A 12,258-nucleotide genomic window follows, 5' to 3' on the forward strand; every position below is an offset into this window, starting at 1 on the left:
TACCTTTATTTAATTTTAATTTCTATGGAACCAAAAGATATTCTTCTAATATAATTTCGATATAGAAAAGTCGCACCAAATCGAACACGTGGTCGTCTAATCTAAGCATATAATTATAGAATTAATAGTTTCTTTTGTTTCGGTGGGAAGTTTAACGAAAAGTTTTAGGTGTTGTTCACTTTAATCAAAAATCATATTTTTACATTAAAAAGTCAATTCTAATATTATTCATTTTATCTTTTATTTTGTCCTTATCATTAAAACTCAAAGTTTTCAAACCATTTTTATTAATTTTCTTTTACTATAATCATTAATTAGTTTCTTGTTTTAAGAAATATGATTACTGGTTTTCAAATGTTTGGATATGAACAATTGGGTCATTAATCTAAATTATAATTAGGTCCATTTGGTGGAGTAATATATTTGGATTATATTTCTGGTGGAAACAGTTTGGTTGGCAATTTTGAGACGAGGTTTTGAAGAGAAATAAATATATTGATGATAAGAGTGGAATTTTAAAAACAGTTATAATAAAATGATTAGACGAGACGAACTACAAATAAAGACTTGATCATTGGCCTATTAAAGTAGCCTTACCCTCCTTCCACCGGCACAAATGGTGAAAATCAAGACCCCAAAGTTTGGTCATTGAACCACCAAGCAACCTAATTCCTTCATCTAACAGTTAGTTGGTGCCGATAGGCCTCGTACCAGACTATTATAGCGTCTCCGAAAAGACTTTCTAGATTATTTTTCTAATCTCTTATTAAATTCGCCATTTGTTGGTGAATGGTGAGCATGTATCTTTTTTTAGAGTTGAATTTTTCAAACTTTTTTGTCAAGACAATTTAATTAAACTTAGAAAGCATTTATAAACAACTTAATTGCTCAAACTGAATTCAAAATTAATTTTCTCATTTCTTAAGTATAAGGTCCTTTAAAAAAAAGAAGAAGTAAAAGGTCCCAAATTTATGTTATGGCATTTATGATGGTTACCTTGAATTAGGGGTAAGCAAAAACGCTTTATACTTTAAGGGTTTTTTTTTTTAGCCAAAATAGTCTATAAAATTATTATGACTCCTCATTTTGGTTCATGATATTTAAGATCGATATAATTAGTTTTTGAGATTGTTCACCGTCAATTATTTTGGTCATTCTATGAAAAATTTGTGTTAAATTGAAGAAACCTCTAATTCTATGAAAGAAAATGATTTGATGAAAATACCCTTAACTTAACAGAGATTTCTCACGGAATGATCAAAATAATTGACATTAAACAATCTTAAGACCACAATTTTAAATTTCAAGAACCAAAATAAGAAGTTATACCAATTTCAGAATTATTTTTCATAAAAAGCCTAATATAAGCTTTTTTAGGTTTGCAAAATCCCTAAGTAGTTGCCAAAACAGGTAAAACTGTACCTTCATATGCGCGTTATGGCGGGACCGCCAAAACAGGTAAAACTGTACCTTCGGTCGTTAATGTTTGGACCTAAACGCACCGTACTATTCGTCCGACACGAGAGCCAAGCAACCGACTACAAGGCCTTCGACTACATCTACACCACACACGGGAGTTTGCCACTTCCACGTTTTCCACCCACAACCTTTTATTGCATAATACCCCCTTGTATTTTCTATTTTTGTGCAATTGACATTTGCTCTAAATAATTCACAATCAACCACTTGTACTTCATGCATTTTGACAATTTGGTACCTTCGTCCGGTATCACTCATATTTTTATCAAATAATGATCATGTGGCATTCAAGAAGACCTTTTTCAAGAACATCCTTGCGCGCGTGTAAGGTACGAGGATAACTAAGCCTATATCTCCAATGGGAGTTTAAAATCTCAAAACCTTAAAAGCTTGCCCCTAAACTTTCTCTAATACATGTAGTTTAGGGGGCTAAAAAGTTAGATTTTGAGTTTAGTGGAGGGTTTTTGAGCTGGGATTGACCCTGGTGAAGAAATATGTAATGGAAACATGTTAGATGCGCCTCGTGCTAGCCGTTGCATCTACTGTGATTTAGTGCATTGTGTATTACAACAATGTGACGGTTCAACGGTATGGATTATATTACCTTTGTAATCCAACCATGGAAATCAAGATTTGTCGCATGCTCACTAAAAATCTATTGGTGCGTTGGTCTCGGCCTAGGCGAGTCTCGTGTGTGATAGTTTGACCCGGATTAAGCATATAGTTCCCTTCCTGGTCTGGGTTAGTTTTACGAGTCCATCCTTACTCCTCTTCGTATCCAAAATATCGAGTACCTGAGGGCCATGATCTAGTGTGGCGCATTATAAAGTTGTGGGCTCAAATGATGAGTATCCTACCATTGGAGGAAAAAACTAATCGATCCCACACGTATAGGTGATACTCTAAGAATTTAAATTTGTGAAGAGAAAACAACCTCATTAGCACACAAATTGCCCCCATTTTAGTGCATGTTGGAAAATGTTGATACCAATTCCAATCAAGGCCGAATAAATTGGCCGAGAAGCGATGTGCAAACTTGATCGTTTCAAAGAACTCGACTGATACGTGAATAGTGTGAAGCAAACCTCCCACGCAACTAAGTAAAGACAAAACTTAAAAAGTCACATGGCTGGAGTCGAAAGACAAGAAACGGTCACAATTTACCTTGAGGCGGTGCATTTCATTATTGGCTTACTACTCATCACATTGATATTGTTAATAAGTCGCATTTAACTACCTATATGAACAACATTTGTGTGTTTTATAAATAAATAAATAAAAAACACCTCGATACAATTAGTAGTTTAACCATCTCATTATACATTGTATTTTGTTTCGTCAAGTTTCCGACGTTGAATTCTCACATACTTACAACACTACACTGTCACACAACCTACAGTTTAGATGATTAATTGTAAAATTAAAAAAAATCTATACCAGTTGAAATTTTCACAAACGTAGAAAAGTCTTAAGTCATAAACTTGCAATTTTCAAAAAAATAAAAATAAAAATAAATGAAGAAAGAAAATTGGACGACATTTACTTAACTCACCAACTGGTGGTTAGTTGGCCGTTAGCGTAATAACGTTTGATTGAACTCTCTTAAGCAAACAACCACCACCACCACCCGTCACCCTTCACCCATCACCACCACCCACATTCCGCTCCCCTGCTCTCTCTCTCTCTCTCTCTCTCTCTCTCTCTCTCTCCATCGCTCTCTCTCTCTCTCTCCAAGAACTTTCTGCCTCTGTTTTCTCTTGGTTAGCGTATACATATTGCCAAACCAATATCCCCATTAAAATAATACACAAAAACAGAGCATTTGAATTTTAAATTTCTTCCGGGGATTAAAAAATTCAAGTTGGTGTTGATATTCGAATTCTTCGATTATTCAATTGGGCATTAAAATATAAATATACTCGGCCGAAGTAGGTGCCTTTGTTCCAATGATAAGGAGGTTGGTCTTCTTCGGGAAACATATCTCTCGGGATTCGTGTCCGTCTTCGATTCCGGAGAGTCGAAGAAGATAGCTCGACTTTTCTTCTTCCTCCCTTTTCTGCAACTCCCTTCAATTCTTCAAAGTTTCTCCATTTTTTTTTCTGGTAATTTCAGTTTCTTACTTCCCCTGCTGCTTCAGTTCTGACCCTTTTCTCTGTTTTCGATTTTAATTAATTATGTTGATTACGTTAGTATTTTGGCTATGAAATCAGTATTAGTTTCGGGTTTTTAGCATTAATCTCCACTGGTTTAATTAACCTTGGATTACTTGATTTTTGGGTTGGATTTTGCTTGTGTTCTGGTATGACTACTTGATTTTTGAGTTGGACTTTGCTTGTGTTCTGGTATGACCACTCTGCTTGCATACTTTCTGAATTGGGTTTTTGCTTTTGGTAATTTTTGTTTGGTAAATTTGATGAATTTCTTGTTTTTCTTGGTAGGAGTCGGTAATTTGGTTAAATGGGTGTCACCAATTCGATTGGTTTTTGGTAAATTTTGGTTTCCGTCCCTCAATATTTACTCAAAGATTTGGAGAGACAGAGGAAGAAGAAGATACTAGGCTATTAAGCCATGGCTACGTATTTCCAAAATTTGAGTAATCAAAACTTACTGAACCCTTATCAAGGGGACGAGAAACTTCCCTCGTACCCCGAACCACCCGGAAACATGATGATGTATCTGAATCAGACTTCCTATGCCGCCGGATCCTACTCCGAGGTCTTGTCCGGTGGCAACTTCTCCCCTCAGAAATATGCTGACTCTGATGGGGGCAGGAGTGAAATGATGTTTATTCCGCCAACGAGTGATCCAGTCAGGGACTGTAACGTTGGCGGCGAGTCCTTGATTGGGAAACATAGTATGCAGGATCATGGATTGTCTCTTAGCCTTTCCACCCAAATTCCGCAACCAGTTTCTCTGCCTTCGTTTCAGTACCAATATCCGAATTCAAGTCTCTCTTCGGTTTTGAGCAATGCTCCAATGATAGGGAAGGGTGAGGAGTACAATCAGAGCGAGGAGTTTAGAAACTTCGAAAGCTTGGCATCGGGGTTATATGGAGGCGGCCATGAGGCTGTCAAAACACAGGCTTTCTACAATCCGATGTGTTCATCGGGATCCAAAGAAATGCATTCGGAATATGTGTATGACTCGCTAGGTTCCACGAACGCTATGTTAAGCTCTAAGTACCTCAAGGCCGCACAACAGTTGCTTGATGAAGTGGTCAATGTAAAAAAGGCTTTGAAGCAATCTCGATTGGACAAGAACCAAAGCTTTAAGCGTAGTGGATCAGATGGTTCCAAAGAGACTGATGGGAACGATCAACATTTACCGAGGTCATCAGATCCTGGTGAATCGAGCACCATTTCTTCTGTCGAGTTATCAGCAGCAGAACGGCAGGATTTGCAGAACAAGAAGACCAAACTTTTAACCATGTTGGATGAGGTAAATAAGCGCAATTCGTAGAAACTTTTGTTAATGATTTAGTCGGAGGTCCTTTTTATGTTACTTATTTTGCAACGTCATCAATGGATATGCCGTTATTGCAGGTAGATAGAAGATACAAACAATATTACCATCAAATGCAAGCTGTGGTGTCATTTTTTGACAAGGTGGCTGGGAACGGGGCTGCTGGACCGTACACTGCACTTGCTCTCCAAGCAATTTCCCGTCACTTTCGCAGTTTGCGTGATGCAATCAAGGGCCAAATTCAAGTGACGCGGAAAAGACTGGGAGAGCAAGATAATTCATCGGATGGTCAAGGATCAGTAATACCCCGCCTCCGCTACGTGGACCAGCAACTCAGACAACAGAGGGCATTTCAGCAGCTTGGTGGATTGCAGCATGCTTGGAGGCCTCAAAGAGGACTTCCGGAAAGCTCTGTTTCAATCCTTCGTGCTTGGCTGTTCGAACATTTCCTTCTTCCGTATGTACTTGAGCACCTTTTTGCCTTAATTGAAAATCATACTTGCCAATCTTTTGTGAATTCACTGATTCTTTTGTGGTTTTTGGTGTCCCTCCAGCTACCCAAAGGATTCAGAAAAGATTATGCTTGCAAGGCAGACAGGATTAACCAGAAACCAGGTAAGATGACTTATAGTCTTCTTCCTGTTGCATCGCCGTTTATTTTTTCCGTTATGGTTTCTTAACGTGCACGGTTTTGAATTGGGATTCAACTCTCAGTCAGTTCAAAATATGAACGTTAATACTTGGTCCTTTCTTTTCAATGCCATCAACATGACTACTCAATGTTGTAATTTCTTCGTCATCATTTGAATCTCGTAGCTTACCTTGAAATATTACATCACCAAGGCCATATGGACCCTTGTTTTGTTTGCATAGTGTCGTAACTAACATTGTTCGTTATCAGGTTGCCAACTGGTTTATCAATGCAAGGGTACGGCTTTGGAAGCCCATGATTGAGGAAATGTACAAAGAAGAATTCGGTGATTTGGACACGGATGCGAAATCTTCACCAGAAAATGCACTCAAAGAAGCAGCAAGAGTTGATCTCTCAGCATCTGAGGACAGGAAAGAGGAGTTGCACGAAAGCCTGATATCCACAACTGCTGACAGCATCGAACCAGGGCAAATGCATGACTCGAAGTCGGGTCACAGTTCCACATATGACATGCCAGGGTTGGATCATTTCGCAGTTGGCAACGACGTGTCACTTGCATTGGAGTTGCGGCATTGCGAAGAGCACGATGGATTTCCTCCATCAACCGGATCCCATGTAACAGTTAGCGATGCGGCAGCTTCTTTGGATTGTCACTATGAGGATCCGGAGCAGCAACATTTGATTCAGGTTTGGCAATACCCACGCGTTACTTGATTTTGTAGTCCGAGAGGATTATAGCCTCCAAGTTTTGGGTGGTAAGCGGTCTCAGGCAATGATCGTCGAGAAACAGAATGCTTGTTTTGATGCTGTAGCAAAGGGGGTGTAGATGTAGATGTGTGTATGATACTGATACCAACTTGTAATATAACAGAGATTGGTGGAAGAAGAAGAAGAAGAAGAAGAAGAAGAAGAAGAAGCCTTAGGCATATTTGTAAACTAGTTTTGTAAAGATAAAAGGTGAAGGAATATCTTGTGCATTCATTGAATAAGGAACCTGGAAACTCTATAAGTGTGACATCAAAATAATCTCATTTGGGAAATTAGTCTGATACAAGATTTACATGAAATCGGGTGTATAATCCAAAGTATTTGTTTATATTCTCATGTGACGTGTCAAGAGAGTGTTTTTTTTATAAGATGAAAATGTAGTGTATAATCAGTGTATCACGTGTCTGTGCAACTACACATACAAAAGTGAGACTGTTTGTTTTTTTATATCAACCATGTGTATCCGTAAAAGAATGTTGCATATAGCTGGTCGTACACAATAACACATTCATATGCGTGATATTTCAAAAGAGAGTAAGATATAATAAAATTTGTGTCTCTTGTCACGTGATGTTCGATAAGAAACAAATCTAAAGAGATGTATATTGGCTTGTATGATAGTCTCTCTCATGGGACTATGAAGAAGCATATACTTATCCAAGCATTCGATTTTTCTGATGGTCTTGGAAGGAGATCGGATTGGAGGGTGGATATCCCAAAGCAAAATGATCACGGGAACAATTTTTTCTGGCAGAAATTGTTGGCATTTGAAAATTACTGGGAGGGGAAGGAGTGGGATGGGTTTTCACTGTTCAGGTTTTGCAGATAGGGCAGAGACAACTTTAATCTATAGGGTTGTGGGCCCTAGACTTTAGAGGGGAGGGGTGTGTCCTATTATTTTATAAAGTTACAAAAGTTAGAAACGAGTGTAAGAGAGTGACAAGTGGAGGAGGCCAAAGGAACAAAGTTGGCAATCATTACTAAAGCATCCGATCAGACCACCCCAAAATACCCAGCAAACCAACGCCCTACTTCAAGTTTTCAACCTCAAGATAAAATTTGCAGTGTGCCGGAAATATATCGGTATACTAAGTGTAATTATATAAATAGTTGGATATTTAAAAAAAAAAATTTAAACCATTTATATAATGATACTTCGTATATCAAGCTGTGATTCTGGCATACTGAAATTTTTTTTCACCCTCAATTAATATTGACTACCTCTTTCTCAAAAACCTTGTGTAGTAAGAGCATTCAGGTCGCGTCGTATGTAGATTATTTCATAAAAACATAGCCTACTTGTATTTAGTCTCATTCGACTTCACGTTAGTTCTATTAAATGTGAGAATCGCCCCAATTAATTAGCGCTACACAAATTTTTCTTAGCGCTCTAGAAAACTTGGTATATTGGCATCGATACCGCTTCATTTGTTGGTCATCTATTAGAAAACATGGGACTCAATGCATTTTTACTCGTCTGACCACAAGCTTATGTGCTTAGTGGGAGTTTTGCCCAAATTAGTCGACCCTACACAAATTTTTCTTTCTTAATACAATGAGAAACTTATTTGCATCGAAAATGCTGCTGATTTGAATGAGAGTTCAAAATTAACTATGATTATTACCAAAATGACATCTCGTATTATCCTCATCAAAATCACATGAACGATGAACCCGTTTACATTTTCTATTCAATACTTGAAAGATTGTGAAATCAGTGTCCTTTCAACATCTCTCCCTCTCTTTCTCTCTCTCTCTATATCTCTCAATCGCAGAGTTGGATTCTCTTCCGTCATTTTTCCCTTCTCTCCTTTCTTTTTCCTCTTTTTTTTCTCTCTCTCTACTGAGAAGGTTAAAACAAGATAATGATGTGGCTTCGAATAAGAGGAGAGGGAGGGGAGGAAAAAATGGAAGCAGAGAGAATCCAGATCCATCAATCTCCATATGCATGAAGCATGAATACGATACCTAACATGAAAAGGTGAGATATTCCCATATGCTTAGAGGCTCAGAAGCTGACAATCTTAGAACTGGGAGTGTGCAAAAGACACCCCACTTTTTCCCTCCTCCTCTCCTCTCCCTCCTTTTATTACAGTCCTCCACAGCAAACCCAGCAGCACTGCATACGAATAGAACAATTTAACGTGCTGAACTAGCTGAGACCAGCTGCTGTCCTTCTGCCTTTCACAACAAGAGAGAGAAAGTGAGGAGAGAGAAAGAGACAGCGACATACACACTGTTTAGAGAGAGAGAGAGAGAGAAAGGAAAGAAAGTAGATTTGATAGTCCAAAAGAAATGTGACTGCAGACACTAAAGCTGGAGGCTTGGATGCTTTTTGGCTGTTGGTTTTTTTAAAGTCAGGGAAAATTGGGACCATCTTTTCTCTTGTCATTTTCTCTGTGTTTACTTGCCCAATTAACCTGCCTTCGTTAAGGATCCAGCACAAGTCTATGGTTCTAGCTTTCTGTTCCGAGTAATACTAGATAGATTAACTTTTTAGATCGTATTTATAAATTGTTATATAATTTACAAAATATAGTTTAAATAAATGGTACCTAGCATTACCCTTCCGCTGCTGCTTACATTTAGATAAGGCCTGTTCCCTCTGTAACACACGGAGGAGAGAGAGAGAGAAGAGAGAGGAGAGAGAGAACCATTTCTTCATTAAAGGTAGGATTTGAAACCCAAACCACGGATTGGTTCTTGCTCTTTGTTTTGCCATTTCAAGGGGTCATCATAGCTCAAATTCTCAGGTTTACATTCACCAAATTGGGTTTTTCTTCCTCTTGTCAAAAGTGCTTTTCTTTTAAGCCATTTTATGACAACAAATTCACCAAAGATTCTGAGATGGCCTTCTGCCTCAATAGCCAAGTCCTATTTATATCTGGGCTGATCAAGCTATACTTGCATTGCTTTTTTCCTTGACATACCCATCTCCCCATCTCTCTCTCCCTCTCTCTCCCCCTCTCTCTCCCTCCTATGATCATGAATTAGATTTTTCAGTTTGGTTTTCTCCCTTTGAAAGTTTTGAGATTTTCAACTTCTTGTTTGCAATGGTGTCACAAGACTCACCCCCAAATCCCTCCTCAAGCATTTTCCACCAGTTCATAATCTCAGACTCCATTTCTGCTCAAAACCATCATCTGGAAACCCAGCACCTTGACGCTTATCCGCCTTCGTTTCAAACTAGTACCGCAGTTCCACAAGCTCTCGGAGTCCTCCCCGGCATTCACGCCCTCGGCGAAAGGATGTCCCGCTCAGTAGACCTTGTTCAAGCTCCTACTGGCGCATCAGTGGAGAACCAAGCACAGCGGCTTTCGCTCTCCCTCGGTTCCCGCATGCTTGTTCCTTCTGTCCAGTACCGGTACAACAACTTCCTCATTGGGGAAGAATCAGGGGAGGCTTGCAACCCGGGAGTTGAGCACGTAGGCGATGAGTACTGCTTCATGGGCGGCGCACTTGCTTCGCATTCAAGGGCGCTGAATAGATCCTGCTCCACTTCTTATGGAGCAGAATCTGTAGCCGCTGTCATTGCGAATTCGAAATATCTTAAACCGGCTCAGTCCCTCTTGGATGAGATTGTTAATATTGGCGGAAAATTGATTGACATTAGCAATGAGAAACATGTTGGGAAATTGTACGGAGAAGGGCGGCGAGGCGGTATGGGGCTCTCCTCTGAGCTAAGAGCAGAGCTGTCTTGCAATGCCGGGCTCATGAACGCCGACAAACACGAATTGCAAGCTAGACTTGCAAACCTCATCACATTGTTGGAACAGGTACAATCTTGATGCTTAGTTTAAGTTTTTAAACAAGACGGTATTCTAAACTAGTTTAATCTACGGGAATGGGGGGATTAGAACATAGGTATAAGGCGTCGGACACACTGCCTTAGGGTTTAGGGAACAAATTTTGTTTTTTAAAGACTTAATTTGTTTGATGTTTTTAAGGTTGAGGACAGATGTGGGAAGTACTACCATCAAATGGAACAAGTGATATCATCATTTGAGATGGTGGTAGGGGAAGGAGCAGCCAAGTCCTACACAGCTCTGGCACTCAAGGCCATGTCAAGGCATTTTTGCAGCTTGAGAGATGCCATAGTTTCACATATCTACACTGAGAAGCGAAAGCTGCTGCAAGATGTTCCGAAAATCAGCAGCGGGTTATCGCAACTGAACTTGTTTGATAAAGAGTGCAGGCACAAAAGAATGTCCCTTCAACAGCTCGGCATTTTCCAGAGCCAACGCCAAGCTTTCAGACCAATTCGTGGATTGCCAGAGACCTCTGTTGCGATTCTTCGCACTTGGCTTTTCGAACACTTCCTCCACCCGTAAGCAATCCAAGAACTAATCAACCCTTCATTGGGATTAATCCGAATTAATTGTGTCTAACTTGGTTTTGATCATACAGTTACCCGAATGACAATGAAAAGCTGCTGTTGGCATCACAAACAGGGCTGTCCAAGAACCAAGTAAGTTCCAACAACTTGATTATGTCCTAATTAGTTTCATATGCTGTAGGTCATATGTAACGGTCCGATTTTCTGATGATCCATGTTGTCTCTGTTTCAGGTTGCGAATTGGTTCATAAACGCACGTGTCCGGCTGTGGAAACCTATGATTGAAGAAATGTACAAGGAAGAGTTTGGGGAGTCTTCAGAGGACTCTAACTCTTTAGCCGCCGGTTCCATGACCGGCGAAGGCAACACAGATCAGACAGAGGATTAATCGCTTGCAGTAGAAGGCATTTCAATTCTTTTGAGTTTGATGGTAAAAATTGCCGGTAGAAGTTTAACGACTGAAGTTGTAAAGATTCTCAATTTCTCAAGTCTAACATATGCAACTGTTGGTTTTGGTTTTGTGAGAGTAAATGGAAATCAGGTCTTAGAATTTCTCTTTGATTTCGGAGCATATAGCATCGCGAAATACAGAATCTCGGAAAAGCGAAACGATTTAAGATGAATGCTAGTAAGAATTTTTCACATCCTGCTCACATCTTTTCTTTGATTAGCAAATCCTTTCCTATGCGCGTCTTCTTTCTTTCGGGTGTGGTTTGTCAAACTGAATCTCCCTTGTATCACGTCTTATTTCATCCAAGGCTCGAATTTCAGAAATAATCTGTCTCCAATGTTGCACGTAAACAGAAGCTTCAGTTTTGTGGTCGAAATGCTTTACGTTGTAAACTTACACCCAACAAATGGCAGTGTTGAAACCAGAAAGCCACTCTGGTCACTGTAACACAGAGCTGGAAGCCATAACATCCTCAACTCATCAGGGCCTACTCTTCAAAAAATAGGTCGTCTGCATCAGCGTCAAAACTGTTGAGAGTTGTCCCACATTGGTGAGGGACAAGGTTTGTAGGGAACAAGATTCCACGTCCCAATCCGCTGCAAGGTCTGTTTCCTATGGTGGTCGTATAACCTGTCAAATCTGTGGAAGAGAAGGGCATCCCGCCCTTGATTGCTATCATCGCATGAATGCAGCCTACGAAGGTCGTATTCCAACCAACCGTCTAACAGCTATGGCTTCATCTCCAACCACACTGAATCGTCAGCAAAATGGCTCCTGGTTACTTGATACTGGGGCAAACGCCCATATTACTCCTGAGCTACAGAACCTTGTCAATCCCAAGGAGTATAATGGTAATGAAAACATTGGTGGAGTAGGTAATGATACTGGTCTTTCTATTGCACATTCTGGTTCAAATCAAATCATGACTGACTCTTGCTCATTTAAACTTAACAACATATTACATTGTCCTTCGGCCTCCACCAGTATAATTTCTGCCCATCGTTTTACACTTGACAATAGCTGTTATATACTAATCTTTCCACATTTCTTTCTTGTTAAGGATCTCAAGACCCGGAGGACGCTTTTCCGAGGGAAGTGTGAGAATGGGTT

At 39.7% G+C, this 12,258-nt stretch overlaps 2 protein-coding genes across 2 annotated transcripts; both read left to right on the forward strand.

Moving 5' to 3' along the window:
• Positions 1-3,218: 3,218 nt before the first annotated feature.
• LOC137718009 (BEL1-like homeodomain protein 3) lies at positions 3,219-6,842 on the forward strand. The gene is made up of 5 exons (XM_068457535.1): positions 3,219-3,581; positions 3,918-4,917; positions 5,022-5,398; positions 5,496-5,556; positions 5,843-6,842. The coding sequence occupies exons 2-5, from the start codon at positions 4,048-4,050 to the stop codon at positions 6,305-6,307; spliced, it is 1,773 nt and encodes a 590-aa protein (XP_068313636.1). The 5' UTR covers positions 3,219-3,581; positions 3,918-4,047; the 3' UTR covers positions 6,308-6,842.
• Positions 6,843-9,308: 2,466 nt separating this feature from the next.
• LOC137718010 (BEL1-like homeodomain protein 11) lies at positions 9,309-11,240 on the forward strand. Its single transcript, XM_068457536.1, has 4 exons — positions 9,309-10,137; positions 10,309-10,688; positions 10,769-10,829; positions 10,930-11,240. Exons 1-4 carry the CDS (start codon positions 9,415-9,417, stop codon positions 11,083-11,085), a joined length of 1,320 nt encoding a protein of 439 aa, XP_068313637.1. The 5' UTR covers positions 9,309-9,414; the 3' UTR covers positions 11,086-11,240.
• The last annotated feature ends 1,018 nt before the right edge of the window (positions 11,241-12,258 follow it).

Source organism: Pyrus communis, chromosome 15, assembly GCF_963583255.1.
Source record: "Pyrus communis chromosome 15, drPyrComm1.1, whole genome shotgun sequence".
Taxonomy (NCBI): domain Eukaryota; kingdom Viridiplantae; phylum Streptophyta; class Magnoliopsida; order Rosales; family Rosaceae; genus Pyrus; species Pyrus communis.

Bases quoted from the DNA above. Each gene is read 5' to 3' on its own strand.
- LOC137718010 (XM_068457536.1), top strand. From the start codon at position 9,415: ATGGTGTCACAAGACTCACCCCCAAATCCCTCCTCAAGCATTTTCCAC. The intron at 10,689-10,768 runs GTAAGCAATCCA...TTGATCATACAG, and splicing joins TTCGAACACTTCCTCCACCC to TTACCCGAATGACAATGAAA. The intron at 10,830-10,929 runs GTAAGTTCCAAC...TCTCTGTTTCAG, and splicing joins CAGGGCTGTCCAAGAACCAA to GTTGCGAATTGGTTCATAAA.
- LOC137718009 (XM_068457535.1), top strand. From the start codon at position 4,048: ATGGCTACGTATTTCCAAAATTTGAGTAATCAAAACTTACTGAACCCT. The intron at 5,399-5,495 runs GTATGTACTTGA...GTGTCCCTCCAG, and splicing joins TTCGAACATTTCCTTCTTCC to CTACCCAAAGGATTCAGAAA. The intron at 5,557-5,842 runs GTAAGATGACTT...GTTCGTTATCAG, and splicing joins CAGGATTAACCAGAAACCAG to GTTGCCAACTGGTTTATCAA.